General features: G+C 42.0%; 1 protein-coding gene across 2 annotated transcripts in view; it reads right to left on the bottom strand.

Annotated features, from left to right (window-relative positions):
- Window positions 1–5,846: 5,846 nt before the first annotated feature.
- The window catches only part of tbc1d22a (TBC1 domain family, member 22a), a 115,147-nt gene continuing 100,008 nt past the window's right edge, over window positions 5,847–20,985 (bottom strand). For both annotated transcript variants that reach the window (XM_062382755.1, XM_062382754.1), the window contains exon 14: window positions 5,847–9,928. In XM_062382755.1, the coding sequence (XP_062238739.1) occupies window positions 9,800–9,928 (129 nt within the window). In that variant the 3' untranslated portion in view covers window positions 5,847–9,799. The remainder of the gene's footprint in view (window positions 9,929–20,985) is intronic.

Genomic DNA, 20,985 nt, shown 5'->3' with positions numbered 1-20,985 from the left:
ACATGCATCAGTTTGGTCCTTAGTGCAGCACGATGCTGAAGAGGTTAAAGAAGGAATAGTCATTTATCAGTTTAGCCTCAAACTAATCTGGAAAAAGCCAATAAGTGTATTTCCCATGTGTGTGTGTGAGTGAATCTACTGTCCGGCTGACAGGATTAAATGGGTTAAGCTGCAAAATGAAAAGCAGGAGTAACAGTGGCGTACTAACACACATACACATACACACACACACACACACACACGGACACAAACAGCAGTTAATTACATATCCTGTGTGTCATTGCTAACCATTCTGTCTTTATCGCTACAGAGTCACTTAGGCTTAGGCCAGCGGGGTCGACTGCTATTTCAGCTAACACAGCAGCTTGTTTGCCCAACCGCAATGGAGGACGCACAGGTCCAAACAGACACACACACATATGCACAACGCACATTCGTGTTACAGTTTTTAAATTGATGTGGACCTGAAATGCAGCGTTTCTCTTACCCAGTCATCTCGGAAAACTGCCATGGCAGCACCGAGGGGATCAGGAAAAGTTTCAGCTGTACCGGGAAGATTGCAAACATGTGTTCTGTCTAATTACAAAAATTAACAGATCAATCATACTCATATGTTGCAAAATTACATCTTGATAATGTCATTAGGAATGTCAAAATGTTATAAATTTAGCATTTCCTGACCGGGGGCAAGACAATGCATTTTATTTATTTGGGCTGCATCATACTTCTGATTTGTTCCACCATCTTTGCTCTCGCACCTCGGGTACAAACCCCCCCGGTTGGAGATCGCTGCTCCCAAACACAGATTTGTAGTTTTGGAAGGCAGCGCTGCTGATATCAGTATTCAACGAATGATATTCAGTTTGGTAACAGCTTGCGTTCAGATCCTCTCAGTCTCCCCGGCTGTCAGTCGGCTCTGTGAAATAACATTTGCCGCCTGTAAAAGGCACATTTGATGGGTTCAGATTGAGAGGCACGATGTGGCACAGTTCAGCCTGTTGCTGAATGCGTTAGAGCCTTTTCTCAGCAGCTTCCTGCGATGTCAAGGCGTGACTCATCACCAGTCAGCACACCGCTCACTGAATTTACTGTGGGGGGGCTACTCCTTAACCACATGCATCATAGACATGCAGCGGTTAAGGACGCGGCTCCGGCTCTATCTGCGCGGCTGACAAATAATCCAAGATGCTGCTTCCCACGGTTATTGGAGAAGATGAAATTATTTGTCAGGACTGAGGGCGAACATCTGAATCGCCGTGAGAAGGGCAGCGGCATTAGACTGAGTCATCTCTCTGTAGGCAACGGTAATTTAAGACAGCGGTGGTTCTCTCAGTGCATTGGACTCAACCGGGGACACTGGAAATGTAGAGATAGAGCATCCCACGTCAAGTGGCGAAGCAAAGCTGTGACAGAAAGAAAGGTGATGTGGAATATACGATATCTTTGAGAGTACTTGAATCATCGACTTCATAGGATGAAAGTATTCTGTGTATGTGTCAAACAGACGACTCACAGGAGCCAGCACAAGCAAATAAGGCCGATCAAATCACATGGCAGCGGATCACACTCACCTTTCACACCTTGTTTGAACAGTTCAGACTTCAGACCATAGCAGGAAGTTAACAACCAATTAAAACAGCCCATGTAGGTGATGACAACAGAACTTAGTGCGCCCCATGCAGGGCCGGCCCTAGCACATTTGGCGCTCTAGGCAAGCTTCACTCCTGGCGCCCCCCCCCCCCAACCCCCCCCACACACGAAAACTTATTATAAAATTATTTCATTCTTCGTCGAAGTTGCTTGGACACACACACTCTAACCATAAGCCTCAATGTGCTAGCATGTTCTGACAACACAAAGAAGGTTCGTAGCTCAATTTTTGCCTCATTTTACCCTAATGTTAGATTAATTTTTTTAATGTCAAAGTATTGGTTGGAGATATATGTTATGGGTCAGAAAAACCAGTGGTTATCAATGCCAGCAAAAAAACAGTTCAAACCAGTGCAGTTGTCCGATTGAGGTGAACCTCCATGCTGTGTTTTATCACCAGTCCACCGGAGATGGATTTACAGTGACACGTAAACGTCATGACACCACGATGGTGTCAGCGGCGGTGAGGAGACGTACAGTAGATCTGATGGGGGCCCAGGCCTGAGTAAGCAGTGACTGTTAATGTGGGAAGTTGTGTTTCCTTATCAAGCAAAATTAAAAGTTTTCAAGTCACGCTCGACTTGTGTGCAGTTGGGAATAAACATTTATTAGGTTTTTCCAGAAAGTTTCGCTGCGAAATTATATGAGAAAACTTCTGGATTTCAGTCTCAGACAGTGAGATTTAAAAAAAATGTGACTTAAGAAGTTAAAGGACACATTAGTTCTTTGTTAGCAGAGTTGAAATGAAGGGCGTTTTTTAAATAGCCTTAGAATTTAATCTCTGAGGAACGCTCTGCCCCACATCTTAGGAGCAGGAGAGAGAACTTTTTTTCAGCTGCTAGGTGTCAGTGATAAATCCCACAGTTACTAAGCTAATTTTACTATTTTACCAGCAAAGGAAAATAAAACATCTCTTAAAGTTTTAAATATGTCGCGCAAGAAGTTGTTAAAGGTCTTATTTCCCAGTTGTGGCAGAGTAGCAGCTCAATTCATCAGCTGCTCTCATGTTTCCTTCTTTGTTCTGAATGGTTTTATTTTGAAAATGTCCCTGAATGACTTAACCTCCCAGTTTCTTAACTCACCAGCCTTCACCAAAGTTTACGGGCATGTTTAACAAACCAGCACACACGTGCACGGTGGCTGTGATAATCTCCGAACTCAAAGGAGCTGCCTGCTGCGGGTCTCGTCACAGAGATGATCATGGTCACTGTGCAGGTGTTTGGTTTAACTTCCCAGCTGGAAGAGAAATCAAAAGATTATAAAAGCACAGTTGCTGCTAAACTGTGGGAATTGTTTGGACCATTTAAAAATATATAAAAATGGACATAGAAAATTGCAAAGTGAAGGTGGTCAGGGATGTGATATATGTGGGACACTTCTAGACACTTCATATCTTGTTAGCAAAATGCCTAGAAATGTCCCGACAAATCAGAATGAGCCGAACACTTGTAGGCACTTATCACTGAGGCAAAATGCCTGGAAATGTCCGACCAATCAGAATGAGCCGAACACTTGAAGGCACTTATCATTGAGGCAAAATGCCCAGAAATGTCCGGACCAATCAGAATGAGCCGGACACTTCTAGGCACTTAACATTATAGAAAAAATGTCTAGAAATGCCCCGACCAATCAGAATGAGCCGAACACTTCTAGGCACTTATCATTGAGGCAAAATGCCTGGAAATGTCCCGACCAATCAGAATGAGCCGGATACTTCTAGGCACTTATCATTGTAGCAAAAATGCCTAGAAATGTCCCGACCAATCAGAATGAGCAGGACACTTGTAGGCGCTTATAATTATAGCAAAAATGCCTAGAAATGTCCCGACCAATCAGAATTGAGCCGGACACTTGTAGGCACTTAACATTATAGCAAAATGCCTAGAAATGTCCCGACCAATCAGAATGAGCCGGACACTTCTAGGCACCTAACATTATAGCAAAAATGCCTAGAAATGTCCCAACCAATCAGAATGAGCCGGACACTTGTAGGCGCTTAACATTATAGCAAAATGCCTAGAAATGTCCCGACCAATCAGAATGAGCCGGACACTTCCAGGCACCTAACATTATAGCAAAAATGCCTAGAAATGTCCCAACCAATCAGAATGAGCCGGAAACTTGTAGGCACTTAACATTATAGCAAAATGCCTAGAAATGTCCCGACCAATCAGAATGAGCCGGACACTTCTAGACACCTAACATTATAGCAAAAATGCCTAGAAATGTCCCGATCAATCAGAATGAGCCGGACACTTCTAGACACCTAACATTATAGCAAAAATGCCTAGAAATGTCCCGACGTATCAGAATTTGACACTCTTGAGAAGCCATAAATAGTTTTCCGTTCACCGCCCACCATATTTGCTTCCCTCTGTTGCCTCTGCAGAAACTTTAAATTGAAACTGATTTACATCACAGTTGCCGGAGCCTCCACAGTGCATCTCAAATCCTCTCCAGGGACATCCTCAGTGTAAGTGTTATCCTTCATTGAGACAATAACACTACCGCTGTGCAGCTCCTCTCTTGTTAAAAAAAAACACGCATCAGGAAATTGATTTCAGACACAAGCTTAAAATTCCATAGAAAGCTGCTCTCGACATGTCTGCCTTAGTGATCCCGGACTGCTGCCACATTGGCCCTGTGTCAACCCTGTGTCAAAGACTCACACTTCGGTGAGAATCAAAATGATAGAACTTCTGAAAACACTTGCAGCTAAACAAAACACAAACAAATGAAGAAATTATCAGCATCATTTTTGACAAAGCAAAATCAAATCCATTCACGTAATGCGAACGTACACAACACAACCAAATAAACATAATGAAAATACCGATAACCACAAATGTTTTAAGGCAAAACAAAAAATGTTGTCCCCTGTAAACACTAATTTTCGCTTCATTTAAAGACACTTTTCAATTTCTAGTGATTAACCATCACTGTCAACAGGACTTCCACGTGTCCCTTACGTTGGCATGGTTAAGCAATACATTCACTAGAGGGCAGTGAAGAGTCGAGAGTTTCTAACATTAACTCAAGGTGGAGGAGGTTGTACCTTTAAGAAAGAGGCCAAGTTGCAGCGTTACCAACTATCGTGGGGGAACAGTTGCTCCCCCACGATATCCAGTGGCACTGCTCTGTTACATCCATCCAATCAGTTTCCGAGCATAAATGAACCTTTATTTGAGGTACAGCATATTCCTGGTTAGGTTGAGTATTTGATGTACTTCTGTCTATTTCGATGTGTTGCAAGCATTTTGCGACTGCGTGTGTTCTCAGGTCCAGCGAACAACCAGCAGGAGGATTGAACCATAACAATGTGACAATCTGAGCAAATACTTTGTGAACAGCTCCAGCATGTGAGTGGACAATGGCCTTGCGGACAAGGCTACAAAAGAACAGTTGACTGTGCTCATATTTATGCCCTATTTCTTCAGCTTCACAGTGAGTTGCAGCCGGCCCTTTGTTGGCACTTCTACCATATTCCATTCTCCTTCAACTCAACTGTGTGTGTCTGTGGGTGCTTGTGCACAAGCAGGCACCTAACTGCGCCCATTGTTGGTTTTAATGTATTTTTAATTTCCCATGAAGTGACTGGAGTCCTCGGTGACCAGCACTCCATAATTGGCTGCCTGTGTGAACATCAGTCAGCTTAACGAGAGTGAGGGAGCTACTACTGCTCTAGGTGCACACACACACACATGCAATCACATCTGCAAGTAAATGCAGCTGGCTCTAGTTTTTGTGTCTTCTCAGTCTTATCCAATACTTCCTGTCATCTGAAACACATACACACATACACACCCAGAGGAAGAAGGTCTCATTAATCTAGCTAATGCTGCCATTGCTTCCAGAGGGCTCGGACAAAAAGTGTTTACCTGCTGCTCTGTGTGTTTGGGAATGGTGTACGAATAGAGCCGATACAATTAGCTACACCGTGCACGTTAGCGCGGCTGTTAGCTGGGGCCCACTCGCCTTGCCGGGTAGCGCATGTGTGCACACACCTAGTTCCAAGGCTGTCTGGCTGCAGAGGCATAGGAGACATGATGCTGTGAGAAGTATCTTACCTTGAGTTTCATTGAAAGCAATTGGATATGGAATAATTAGAGATGCAGGGAATTTTCTTTCAGCAAACGCACAACCACACACAACAGTGCTCGAGACACAAATACACAACATGACGCAATACGCAAAGACATTTTTGTCATATATAGGATTTATTTACACTTTCTATTTACAGATTTTTCGTTTCAAAATCTTCTCTGTACACATTTTTAAATTCAAGAACCACTACTCCTGTCACCCACGACGCTCTAGTATTATTCGATTTTTATTATTCGAGTATTCAAGAGGCAAAAACACACAGGGGAGGATTCTTCCTCTCTCTCAGTTTGGTTTTCATAAACATATCTGTGCTTCTGGAGAAGTAGCGTGAGGGAAAAAAAATACCCTAAAAGAACTGAAAGCAGCCGCAAATGTTGATGCTCCCAAGAATGTTTGAAGTTTGCCTCTGTCTGTGTGTGTGTGTGTGTGTGTGTGTGTGTGTGTGTGCGCGTGCGCGTGTGCGTGTGTTCACAAATAGAATAAGGGCTCCGGCCTGACTGAACATGGGCCTTCATCACAACAGAGATTCATTCATTCATTTGACACTGGTAGCAGCTGAATGTGTAATGTGATTGTTCATCAAACTGAAATCTGATTTGCAGCTAATTAAGAGGAATCACTGCCTATGAAATCACAGCAGAACAGAGAAATTATTCAAACGATGAAAACTGATGGGCTTGGAGTGTTTGCCTATGACTCACACATACACACGCACATATACACACAGTAACTGTTTGGGTGTCCCTGCACACTACTGGCATCACTCCCCCCCACAGTGTTCAGTATTGTTGTGTGCAATAAGGCAACATAAAAGTAGAAACTTTGGATCATAAACGATACGGGAAATCCAATTGTCCCTTGGTTACTCTTGCTTTGCCTGTCAAGCCTTCTATTCTCTACACATGCTCAGTTGACTGTAGATAAAGGTGGACGACATGTCTCTCCCTCTTCCTGTTGTAAAAAAATAAAGTCAAAATATCCATGGTATGGGTGCCGCCATCTTGCACTGGTGATGTCATTTGGAGCAACGGCCTGTGCGGATAGGGATCGTGGACTGGAGGCATGGTTCAGAGATCCCACTAAAGAAGTTACCCCAACACTTGCATAACACTCTTAGCTGTCAATCATGATGTTTCACTGGGTTCCACAGTGTCGAAAAAGTAATTCAAACCAAACTTGAACTTCCAAAATAAAGATGCTGCTTTTTAAACTGCGTGTTATATTACAGGAGAAAGTTAATTTGCCACAAACATAGTGAAATGGAGTTTGATGTTGCTGCAAATGTTAGAAAACATAGCTCGCCTAGGATATGCTTCTTGGCCTTGGAAGTAGAATTAGCATTAAAAATACATCACAGACGCCAACTGAATGCTAAATGTTAATGTACCATTTCAGCATGTGCAGAAATCTAAAGCTTGACAGGTCCTTTATATCTAGTTCATCTTTGCTAAGTAATAAATTGACAATTACTGTCCACAGGAGCAGTTACGCAAAAAGTCAGTTGTAAGGTTTTTGCATTATTAATATGGAGTAAATGCCCAGAGTAACTAAACTGTTCATATTGGCAACTGTCACATCCCCCAAAACTACATGTGCACAAAAAAAATACACTTTCTGTCTTATCACAGCAAATCCAAAAATGTCATACTATTGCTTGCAGAAATCTAAAACCAGGTTTCCGAGTTGATTCATGGTCAATAACATATCTAGGATGTTGTCTCGTGTCTTTAGTGTCAGGCACAACTTAACAGGCTTGTCATGTAAACAGCATTAAAACAAATTAAAACCAAAACAAGGCGAATCTTAAAATGCTGATTGAAACAATATATATCCTACAAACGAGAGATAGAGAGAGAGAGACAGAGAGAGCGGGAGAGGGGAGGAACAAAGGGCTGTAGACTTTCGAATTTAGTGCAGTTTTTCTTTGTCAGAGAGCATGGGAGATGAGGGGCTTGTGAAACCGGTGCAGAGTGTGTTAAAAAGAAAAAAACCTACGTGCGATCAGAGACTGACAGCTCTCACAGGAAAAAAGCGCTGAAACCTCCAGAGAAACACGACTCACTTGCTCCCTCTCTCCTCCCGTCTCCCCTTCACACACACACACACACACACCTGGGCACACCGACTTTGTGGTGACAGTAATGGATCCTGGCGCATTCGCGACAGGAGGCTCCAAACGTTTACAGCTTTGTTTCACGTCATGAATGTCTGATTACATCCACCACCTCCTCCCAACATTACACCAATATGGTGCTACTGACTTTGGGTGAGACATCACATGAGCTGTAAGATATACGCAACAAAAACGAGGATATACTGAAACGCACGAGATTCATAAGGCTGCTGTAAAGGCATCTGCTGTTTCTTGTTCATTTATATGAAAAACTATCTCAAATGAATGGTTATGTTGAATACTCTTTATCTGTAAGGTCTGTTCCAACTCTAGGAAAATACCAAAATCCAACCAGAACAAATAAAGCTATGATTCTAATGCAGCTCTTTTTTTTTATGATATATAAAACCATGGAAAGAGAATCTACGAGCTGAACCATCCTGAAGCCGAGTAACAGGAAACTCGGTTTTGTTAGTGTGTCCACGACACATTGATCCTTCAATATCTCTGAGGATTTTAATCAGGAAGCTTTACATAATTATTATCCTTTACTCAGCAGGATTACGTTAAAACTACAGGACCGATTTCCATTGAATTCTGTGGAAGGTTGGGGAATGACCAAAGGAAGAACACTTTAAAGTTTGGTGCAGATCCAGGATAATTTATCAGTTTGTTAACATTTGCATTTGGCTCTTTTTAAATGCATGGACATTGTGCCCATTAGACAGGAGAAGACAGATGGGAGGAAAAAGAAAGAAACCATGTTCCTTATTTAAGCCCCAAATCCGTTTCTGAAATGAAATGCAAATACTTTATTTTGTAAGAGACCTTATTGGTGCATGACTGAGTGAGTTTTTCTGTCAGAATATATGCCGCAATGGTTTTTAATGTGTGTTCTGAGGTAGCCTTAGGTTCAGAGAGGTGGAGTTATACACATGAGCCTTCGTATACTGGCAGGTCCGAGGGAAACAAATGAGTAGGAATGAGTAGCTTTTTTCCTCCTGATGGCTTATTACCTTCTTAGATAACGAGTGTGTGTGTGACTCTTGTGATCTGCAGGCTGTTACTATTTGTCAGAAACTCTTTTACTATCTTTCCCTGTGGGAGGACAGGGTGAAGCAGGTGAGCTGGTGTGCCTGGTTTGTGGAAGGGGGGAGAAATTATGCTTTTCCTCCACTTACAATCTCTCTTTCTCTCACTCTTTCTCTCTCTCTCTCACTCTCTGTGTAAAACCCTGGTGTGTTCATGAAGGAAAACCACCCGTGTCCCTGGTGGAAAGAGAAAAAAGAAAACCCCGGAGAGGTCCTGTTTCTTCAGGTGCTGTTGTGACCAAGACAGGGGCTTAAATATGTAAACCACCTCACCCAGTGCCCTTTTGCCTTCTTTCTTCGCCTTTGCAGGCTTAAAAAAAAAAAAGGTCACATTTTTGCCTCAGGGAACCAAGAACAATGTATTGCCGTGGTACTGGAAACAACGGTAAGCGGAGAGGGACATTGTTCTGAGCCAGACGAGACCCTGGGCGGTGCTGAGCGGCAGCTTGCGGTCCTGCAGCTGGCCTGAGGTCGTAATCTGAGGCGTCAGCTTGAGCGGATCGGATGCCAACCAAAAACAAGGTGCGGTCGTCGGTGATGAGGAGGAGGAGGGCTCTGCAGGAGTGCACATTTCAGAGCTGATCAGAGAAAAATAACAATAAAAAACAAGGCTCCACATCGTCATGTTAGAATGTTACACCTCTAGTCCTCCCATTCATTGGTTGATTTAAATCTCTTAGTTGCTGAAAGGCCCATTCGGGCGATTTGGGAAAAGGGGAGGTTAAGACAAATGGGGGGAGGTCCTTCCATGAAGGAATAGAGGCCTTTGAGTTCAGTTGATGACAGCAGGGATGGATAGATGAGGACGAAGAGGGGGAGCTGCTGCGGAGAGCCACGCTTATCATCTCTTGTAGTGGTTGGGCGCGTCGGCGAAGGCGAACTTCAACCGGTAGGCTTCGGCCAGCAGCACACTCACTTCCTCGTTGCCCCAGTGCATCGTGGGAAGGTTTTGCAGGAGAATCATTAGCCCCTGTTGAAAAAAAACAAAGAAGACATTTAGAAGAGAAACTGAGAGATATAATTTGTGAAAGACACAGAGGAAATTAGAAAAGACTATAACAGTTCCAGAGAAGGAAAGAACTGAAAATATTAAATAAAAGAGAAACTCATTGATGCAAGAAAACAATAAAAGCAAAGATAAATCAGCAGCTGTTCAACACGGAAGAGGGTTGAGAAGGTGATAGGGAAAGAAAGAGGGACTAACACTATATAGACTATATAGGCAGTAGCTTATGTATTTTATTGCCCTATAAAACATTATATCTGTGCAGAACACAGCTGATTTTCCAACTAGGTTTAGTTCAGGCTCTTCCACTGGTATTGTAATTCCGATTTGACAAGAACAAATTTAGGCTTTCTCAAATTAACAAAAAGGAAGAAAGAGGCCATAAGACGCAAGAGTGGAATCGATCTGATATAACACAAAGCAAGTGCTCCTGCTGCACAGGTAACCAATGTCTTTGATTTCTGCAGGTTTCATCAAGTAAATATACAAATTGTTTAAGATAAATTGAATGAGGTGCAACGGATATGCAAGAATATGCGAGTTGCATAATAACTTTGATTTGAATAATATGATGATTACGACTTTCTCAAAATATTTGAATATTTCTTTGTGTCCAACTTCTGAAAAGTATATTAATTTATGCACTTAATAAACTACACAGCTGCAGTAATTCCAGTTGCTTGTGCACCTTACCCTACCACCATTTCCCTTCGCTTCAACTTCCCATGAATATTCTTCAGCGCGCTACAACATGTACTTTCAGCGATGACCTTCTATAGCGGAGCTTCCTTGTGGAGCGTGTCCAGTCAGCAGTCTTCCCCATGATCGTGATTGCATGTACTGAACTAGTCCGATGAGATATAAAGTATTTATACTGTATGGTAAGTTATTTACTGAAACTTGAAAACCTCCCTTTTTTATAACTGATGGGAAATATTGAACCTGTTCATGAAATTCAATTTTTCTGAGATACACCTGCTAACTATAATGCAATGTGAAGGCGCCCTGGAGACTGTATCGCTAGGGTTCCTGTATTTACTTTCCCCAACGATCAAATAAAGGCAAAAAATCCAAATACATCTAGAAAGAAAGAAAGAAATCTCTGACTTCTTATCTTATCTAAATAAACAAAAATGCAAGGAAATCTGCTATTCGAAAAAAACTGTGTACAAGTACCTAAATGCAACGACAACACAAAATATTATCACAGGCAGAAGCTGCATTCGTGATCTAACAAAGTATAGCCTTAGGGGTTTGTCTAGTATGAACAAGTGTAATGTTAGTGTAGCAGACAGGCACGGCTACACTCACTTCTTTTGTGTCTGCGCGTGTGTTTCAGTGTGACAGAGATGTTATTAACTCAGTCAAAGTGGTTTAATAACAGCTGGGAGACAGAAAGAGAGAGACAAGCGGTGGGTGAGGGGGTTATGGGGGGGGGGGGAGAAAGAAGGGATTAAGTGTCGGGTACAATTCGGTGAGGTTCAATCCCTTCCCCGAATTTCTGTTCTGTACATTACTGCAAGTACGAAGACCGACAAGAGGGAAACGAACACGCACATTCACACACACACACAAAATCAGTTTGTCTCACTGCTAACCAGTCTCATTCCCCCTTTGAGAGGGAGACATTAGTTGGCAAGATTGAACCCCCGTCTGTGCGCGTGTGTGCGTGATGGTTCGGTGTCTCTGGAGTTTTCATCATCAAGGCTGACAACAGGGTTTACGACCAATCATGATGTTGATAATCACATCGAAGGACAAATCACGTCGGCTCCTCTGGCGACGACACTCCAGAGCAATTTGCCAGCATCTGACAGGATGTGACCCCTGGTACTAGAAGTACTGTATCACCGGCTCAAGTATGTGAATATAACTGATGAATTTGAATTGTGTTTTAATATTTGTACGCACATTAAGTGTAACAGTGACTGCCCGCCATTAGAACTGGTTTCAAAGCATGAAACATTTGATTAACATTCTTCTATTACTGCTGTAAAGTCAAACTTCACAAAACTTTAAGTGGAAATATCTACTGCAGCGATGCACTTTGTATTATTTTACCCTCCTACAAATGAAATCAAAGGTGTTAGGCTCCAATATTTTTTTCCATACTGGCTTGGTTTTAATGAGCTAGTGAGATGACCCTGATGACTTTTCAACAAAAAAATAAAAGCGTTCTTATTCATAGTGGGGGTGGGGAAAATGCAAGATATCTTCAACTAATGAAGCTAAAAGCTGCTCCCCTGACCAGATTATACAGATTAAGACTGTGGGTGTTTCACCTCTGTTTCCCGAATAACTCAGAGGTAAACCCAGCTGAATATCACTTTTGACATTCAGTAAATTTATTAAAAGAATTACAGCTTAACGAAAAGAGCAGCTGGTGATTTCCACGGTGACTGACTTTCATAAAATGTAGACTCTCGAAAATTGTGTAAAGCCTCTATGTTCAGTATTTAAAAAATGTACAAACTGTGATAGTGCTGCTAAAAATGCTAATCAAAAGACCTCCAGTGTCGACAGACTATAAAAACAACTCTTAGTTCCAGAGCAGATGATTTTAAAATACTGCTTCATATGATTATAATCAAAACCCAGGCACTTGGTACTTCTACATTAGAAAAAAATAACCTGGACCTTGACTTTACACAATGACTTTCCTCTTGGTTCAAACATATGCACTTGTATGTATGTCCACTCTGAGGGATGGAGGGATGGAGGGAGAGAAAGAGCGGAAGACAGACAGGAAGGCAGCCTGATCAGAATTCCGCTTGCCTTCCTCTCATCTGTATTCACCAGAGCTTAACTATCAGCTCTCCTTTCATCACTCATCCTTCTCTCACATTCACACGGGCACTTTTGAATTCCACCCCATTTTTGCTCACAGATAACACACTTCAGGGTGGGTGATTGCGTGGTGTCTCCATGTTAATGCTTATGTCTGCTGACTTTAAGACAATCAGATAGCAAGTAGTCCATTTACAACAGATGGGCTGGATACAAAACACCAATAACTGCCAGTTCCTTTACATTGGATGAAAAAGAAGAAAACAGCCATCACAGAAATGTTGATGCAGCGTCTGTCAGCCTTAAAGAGCGCAGCTCGTGTGTATGCATGTATTTATGTGAAAGTGTATAGACTATAAGTGTTCTGTGCATCAGTGGTCGTAGATGCCTGGGGGGAGACACCATGTACCTCCACTAAGGAAGTCTACTGCCCCAGGCTCTTCAGGCCCGAGGGAAGCTGTCCTTTGTAGCCAAGCTACACATGATGTGGAGTAAAATCAGCAAAATCACTTAAACCAGTTAACAGTAGAAATTACAGCCCAACTGAAAGTATGTTTTTTGTGGTGATGCAGATTTATTTTACCAAAGCAATTTTCAGACTCGAGCAGACATGAATGTCCATAGGTTTTCTGAACGAATCATAAAGAATGCGGCAGGACCTGATGTTTTCATACTGCTGCAGAAAGCACATGTTTGTTACGGCATAGACCCTTATTGAAAAAGCTTTAATCATGTAAGTCCCTTTTTTGTTCAGTTTTATATCCATCCTTTGTTTGAACATCATCTACTCAATCACTAGCTCGCTGTGTATTTCCAGGCACTGTCCTGCTGTATTCTCACATGGGCTGACTTGGACTTTCTCACGACATTTTCTGGCTGGTGGGAAAATGTCCACTGCTCAGTGCATCAATAAAGCAGCTCACTTTCCCTATATATAAGCATCTGTCTTTCCAATATGCATACATAATGCATATTGGAAAGTCATATTCATACCCATATATCTGCGAAAGGCCAATATTGGCTGACACTTTTAAAACTCAAATTTAAATGGCTGATCGCAGGAGCTTCATTATGCTTGAAGAATGTTGTTAAATGAATTCTGAATATCCAACAGTGTGGCGAATCAATAACTGAACCAGATAATTGTGCTGCTGCTGATGTTGCTTTAAATAGGATGGAAACAGTTGCCTCATAATATTGACTTTGACTGGAATGCAATAGATCCAAAACGCTGCTTTCCTCCAGCAATCAAACATTTGTATTATGCTTAGTTCACTTCACAGGTATGTTTGACCTTCACACCGTGGAACCATTAATGGACAAATGTTGAGACAAAAAGGTACCCGACATTAAAGCTGAACAAAATATACTAGTTTGGAAGAGTAATCCCTACCCAACAGCAGCTAACTAACAGAAGCGATGTGGGGTAGTGTGGACATTTTAAATCCCCAGTGCCCAATCACTGTAAAGTAGACTTCATTGTGAAGGAGGACACAGGTTGCATTTAGCATTTAAACTTTTGAAAACTGTGAAACTGAGTGGAAGTGAGAAATGGAAAGACTGATAGAAGGGTAGGAGAGACTTCCCACGTGACACATCTTTATAAATCAACTATAGGCACTGATTGCTGTGCTTCATGCCAGAGAGGGACCAACCACTGTCTCATCATGCGCCGCTTCGAGTGTCACAGAGGTAGAGCAACACACCCAAACAAACGTACACACACTCGACACACACACATCACACGAGTGCACTTGGGCATGATCCGCCGCACAAGTACGCACGCACAGTGACTGAGGAGCTTCATTAAGAGCATATTTCTGCTTGGTAACCATCTGCTGGCTATCACTTCTGCTGGGCTAATGACTTTAATACGGTTTAATTGCATACATCTCACTGTCGGGGGGGAAACACTGCACCCACTCTACTCCGCACAGGTGGCAACACTCCACGCTGAGTGGCCACCAGTGTTTGTGTGAGTGAGTGTGTACGACTGCACGAGAGGAAAAAGGGAGGGGGGGGGGACAAGTACAGTCCATGAAATTCAATTTATGTTTTGGGGGGTGTTGTGTAGCCTATGTATGTAATTAGAATCAAGAGAGAGTGTGGGGAGATCTGTGCATGTGTTGTAGGAGGGAATCAGTAAAAGAGACAGAAAACAGATATCTGTGTGTGTGTGTGTGTGTGTGTGTGTGTGTGTGTGTGTGTGTGTGTGTGTGTGTGTGTTTAGCTAACCATGTTGTGTGTGTGTGGGTGCTAGTGGTTATTGAGGCATGAATATCCATTTATCCCACAATACTAACAAACACATTGATCCACCATTACTGTACTCTTCAAAGACAGAAAAAAAAACAATTAGCTCCCCATCTCCTATGCTTGGCAAGGCTTAAAGTGGTTAATGGGTATTGATACTGAGGGGAGAGCAGATTGTCAATAGAGTCAGTGCTGAGGCTCTTTGTTCAAAAAGAGAATGGAGTCATGTATTGGAAACAGAGAGCGAGCCGAGGTCACTGCCAAGGGAAATGTATTCACTGTGGCTGTAGTTATTGTTTTAACCTAGATCTGACCAGGCTGAGCTGATTTAACACAGTCACTCCTCATCTGCACTTCACATTTATAGTCACGTACAAAGCAGTGAGTGGCTTAATGCGTTTGATCATCATGAGCCACCAGCACATTTTCAATGCATATTGTCATCTGACTAGGTTTCTAGTAGAGGAATGAAAACCCTTATAAGTTCTTCAAAGGATAATATTCCCTCATTGTGGTCATGGCAGTGGAGAGAGCTCTGTAACATGGTGATCCAAGATCTCCCATAAGTGTTCAACTGGGATGAGATTTGGTAATTGTCTAGGCCACGGCATATGATTCACATCAATTTCAATCACATCACAGTGTTCACTGACCCCTTGTGCAGTATAGATTGGGGCTTTATCATCCCGTTTCTACAAACATTCACCTTCACTTGGTCACTCGTTTGCATGCTAAGTGTGTAATCAAAAACCTGAAGTGGATACTGAGCCACACAATAAGCTGATCCTATACAGGAATGATTGACATGAAGACTAGAGTGTGAGCCGTGCATTTGTTAGCCAATATAATCAGCCAATATAAGCCTTTCATCGCCGTATCCGTGGCTTGCTGATATTAAAAACTAAATTTTACCAAATAAAGAAAAAAATGTGCATTTATGTTTATATTTGACATCACAATTTAGCTTATTTTCTTAATTCAAAGGTTACATCTTGTACTCCCTAACATCAGAAACGACCCCCAAAAATCCGACAGGCTCTTATGATAACACAACATTAAAAATATGATTCATATGTGTGTACTGAGTTGAATGAAATGCATGTGTGTGCTTGTTGTAGATAGCGACTAATTATAGAAGACTGAAACCTCAAATTGAGAGATGTATTCCTTCAAATACCATTAAGACACTGACTGCAGCGATCAGCAGTAATGGTGAAGTCCTATGCTGCGAGAAGTGCGAACACACACAGACACATATGGACAGAGATAAAACACACAATTAAAACCCACTCAGCATGAGAACTAAACAGTCCATTTGCTGGCAGAATGAGATGGTGCAAAGTGAGGTGAGTACATCGAGTGCCCAGAGTCGCACCGGGTGCCTCGCTGTCTTTCCTACAGTGTCAACAACATCCCCAAGCAGTGAGCAGCTAAAGCCCTGGAGAAATTAATGGGGGAGAGATGACAGGTGTGCAGTACACAGACACACCGACAGACACACTTACAGCTAAAAATGGCGACTGTCTGTAGTAGCTGTTGTGTTTCTTTGACATGTATCATTACACCTCCGATCTCTTTCAAACAACACATCTCAATGAACACACATTTGCAAGAAGATGCAGCACACACATGCAAGCACGCACACACAGACGCACACGCATGTCACCTACGAGCACAAGCACTCCAGGTTGCTGGTGGTGTTAATGGTGTTTTGCAGCACCATGAGGTTTAATGGGTCTAGGCACTGCTCTGTCGGGGCCATTAGCTTGCTGTAGTTCGTATAATTACACAAAATGGGCACTCTGGCAAACAGTGGGTGCTAATGTAGGAGTGGGGCACTGTAGCATGTGGAGGTAAGAGCTGACATAGGATGGCACAGCCCAGTTGTGTTGTTAAAAGACGGCCTGGTAAAAAAGCCAAGCAGATTAATACTGGTTCAGATGCTGGATAATGTGAGATTTCTGGTCTCAAACAAGTTTAGCGTCGTATTTTTTTTTTTAATAGATTCTTTCACAACAAATAATCCAAATACTGATGAGTTGGTGTAATTGGTTTACGGGCAGTTTTGGAAAAAAACAGTGAGAATGCTTTCTTAATGAGTTGTCCTAGGTGTACCCCACATTTTGCCCTAATGGGATTAGCTCCAGACCCTCAGCGATAGCATGAGCCATATAAATGATGGATGGATCGATGGATGGAAGGATTGATGGATGGATGGATGGCTTGGTGGGTGAGTGGATGGTTAGGTGGATGGAAAGGTTTGTCCCAATTCTATACTTCTGCTGTTTGGGGGGCATTAACCCAGGAAAAACTAGAGAATGAAAGATATATCTTTGAATAAATCTGGACAATTGTTTAATTTGTCATTCATGTACTTCACATATGGTTATTGTTCAATAGGTCAATATCCGCCCATGGTTGCAGAGGGTAACCTAATTCATAAAGTCCTGCTATGTTCTTTACAGAGGCAACATGTGGGATGTGGGTTGAACCTTTGGTCATTTAAATACTGTGGGAGTGTGAATAAGATTAAAGCATTGGGAGAAGGCACGATAGATTGCCTGAAAGCTTTCCAAACCACAAGCGTGGGCGTTGGTGCTGAGGTTATCATTTGGATACTGCAACCTCTGCTGATACCTCACAGAAAGATTTGTGTTAATGGTTTTTATGGAACTAAAACATGAAAGGGTAAATGGATGTTAGGGGTAAAAAGCGACTTGGATCTCTTTGCTCTCGCTGTCACCAGGCCATAGCGCTGCACCCACTCTGTACCAGTCAATGCCAGCCCAATGACAAGTTCATAACCTTTGGAAAAATTCGTCCAGAAGCAATAAAAGTGCTAAAACAGTTGTCCCTGCTTCTTCTGTATATTGGAGCATTTAGGGTGATATTTCACTCTGCTTGACTAGTTTCACTGTTTGACCCTATGCATCAACCATTACACCCCAAAGTGTGACCAACCCACTGCAGAAGAATATGATCCAATCCACTGATGTGCATTTCTGTTGTATATCTACTAGTGCCGTGTCTATTCTAAACAAGAAAAAACTCTTTGTCTTATCTGTGGTCAAACTGATTGTTGATCATTGACATAAAGATATGTTGTACCAATTTTACAGAAATGTGTTTTATATAATGGAACTGAATTTGCTTTACTACTGTTCACATGTGGGGTTTATATATAAGTTGGAAAGATTTACTTGACATTGTGTTATATGGTTATTTTTAGAGGAAGTAATTACATGCATGTTGTTGTCATGACAGCGATTAGCACCCAGGACACAAGCGAATGTCTCTGTGAGCCTGATGAAAATAATCTAAATATAACTGGAAGGCATTCTCTACCTCTTTATTCACATTTTATTTATATTGAATGTATCATGTGTCCAAATTGCACCAAAATTGACACTGCACTTCCACGGAACCTTAACAACACACATGCCAAGTATGAAGTCGATAAGATTAATGGTTCACGAGATATTCGTTCCACATACAAACTGACATTTGTGAAATTAATGATTAGATGCTTGTAGAGTATCCATGTTGCCACACTAGCCTATTTGATACTCTAACACCAGTCCTCACCCATGGCCAGGTTCTGAAAGGTTAAAGCCTAAATAATCAAGAGGTCACGATCCCTGAAAACACCTTCCCCGGGGAAGCGCCTCAGTTCTGGTTTTGACTCTCCATACATGAGAAGTTCAATTCAAAATTCAATATTTATGTCTCAGTTCATGACCCAACCCATAGCTCAAATCTCTTTTCTGCCATTTTTCTTTTAAAAACTATTTGTCCCCTTCTGCTGCTGCGGCTGCTGCAGTCTGTTTATTCTGTGCGAGTGGGTTGATATTGCTGTTTATCTTAGAGGAGTGGAGCTGGGGGGCATGCAGTTGGCTTAGGGGCTGACAGAGCAACTCCTGTTATTCTATTATCTTAGGGCGAAAAAGCCATAAAACTCTGACTCTTCCTATCTCTACTTCCCTCTCTCTTGTGGATAAAACCTAGCCAGCGAGAATACCAGTAATGACACTCAGAATGCAAGCTAATCACCTCACACGTGATTTTTTTGAGCTGATAAATGCTTTGTGGAGACTCCTGGTGATGCAAACCTTGGCTGGCATGCATTGATCAACAATGCTGCATCACCACTCAGTTGTGCAGCCAATATATAAGTGCATACACACACTAACTTGCTGTCAATGCCACACCATGACTGATCACTACCAGCTTTCCAAGCAGCTTTGGTCATCAAAACCGTACAGTGCAATAATTCAGCTCTCAAACCCACGCAACTTTGCCTCACAGCCAACTTCACATGTCAGTGATGGAGAGCATGTAGGAGGCAATGAAAGAAGGATGTCACAGAATGAAAGACAAGATGGGTGGAGGCCAACATAATGACTTCCACCAGTCCTCTGTTTTCTTCATATATTCTCACAATTAGATTCATAAACCACGTCGGAGGCAGCACTCAATCAACGGGGTGATCGTTAAAAGCTGTTTACTGGGGGTGGCCTTGTCTCACTTTAAGCCCTAATGATTCCAGTGCCATCCATCAGAGAAGCTGCAAACCGCTAAGAGGGGCTGCTCGATACAAGCTGAGTTCGGGAACAAAGTTATGAGGAGAAGTTGGAGAGATTTTTTCATGATAAATGGGTGAAAAGTGTGGAGGACGAGCCCGGCTCTTTACTGGAAATTGTTGCAGTGGTGGTGGTCTTAATGCTCATGCACATACATACTGTATGCTGGAAAACGAAAAACCAAACATGAGGTTGCCAAAACTATATGAAGATGGACGATGCGTATCAACTTTTCTGTTGTAGAAAAATGAAGCCAAAATATCCCGGATGAGGGGGGGGGGGGGGGGGGGGGGGGCATTTTATAAATATGCTGTCTCTTGGAGACAGAGCAGTAGTGGTCAAAGTGCAGATGTGAGTTATAGAGATCCCACCAACAAATCTGCTCGATCAATCACTGGCAGTCAATCTCAGACGTCAATCATGATTTTTCATCCAGTTAACTAATTGAGACCAAACATACTGGAACCAATTACACTTAAACATAAATCAGTGTTATAAGAACTACTTAAAATATTAGAAACCATTTATGGGAAATTCAATTTGACAAGCTAATAAGGTCCTTGTCCAATCCGCTTACATGGAGTAGGCAGGGTTTCTGACCTATAATTAACAGCCACCAGGTGGCACTCCAGATGAATAGGCTTCTGTTTTGGAGTGCTGTCATGCCATCTATCTTCATATATTCTATGATCTATAACACAAAATAGCTAAAATTTAACAAAGGAATATTTAACTGTAAAAAGTTAACAGCTGCTGTGCAACTTTGTGTTGCCAAATATGTTTTTGTTCATGGCAGCTTTGGGGACTTAATTCTAGATCAAATAAATAAATATTTCATTCGGCACTAAATACAGAAAAAGTGCTTTATTCCAGTAGAGGGCCTTGTGGACTGTATTGTTCACAATGCTCTGCAGCATTTGTGTTGGCAAGCTAAAACATTGAGAGTGACCAGATGTCCCGATTAAACAAAGAGTTCCAATTTGTCCTGGCGTCCTGACAGGAGCACACTTTGTTCTGATAATTAGACGGAAAAGATCTGAGTTCTGTTTTTCCAAGAATAAACTTTCCAAAAGAGATCTTTGTGAAATGTGTCATTGAGTTAAATGGGGTAAATCAACCCTCTAAAAAGGCTGAGGGGTGGGCTCTATTGTACGTGTAAAGAAAAATGGCACAATTATCAGGATGTGTCAACGACACAAACTGATGATCAATGTTATAAATACAATTAAAAAACAATGCTTCAAGGGAGCAGTGGAGAGGAGGAACAAAGAAGAGTCAAACAACAGAAGCCGATCTATCTATAGGCAGACTGGAGTTCAGACGCTGGCATACAATTGAAAGGACTTTTATTCTGTCTGCATAACATGAATATATTTTCCTTTTGACATCATGCTCAAAATG

This window comes from Platichthys flesus, chromosome 23 (assembly GCF_949316205.1).
Source record: "Platichthys flesus chromosome 23, fPlaFle2.1, whole genome shotgun sequence".
Taxonomy (NCBI): Eukaryota; Metazoa; Chordata; class Actinopteri; order Pleuronectiformes; family Pleuronectidae; genus Platichthys; species Platichthys flesus.
This window is presented reverse-complemented; position numbering and strand designations above follow the sequence as displayed.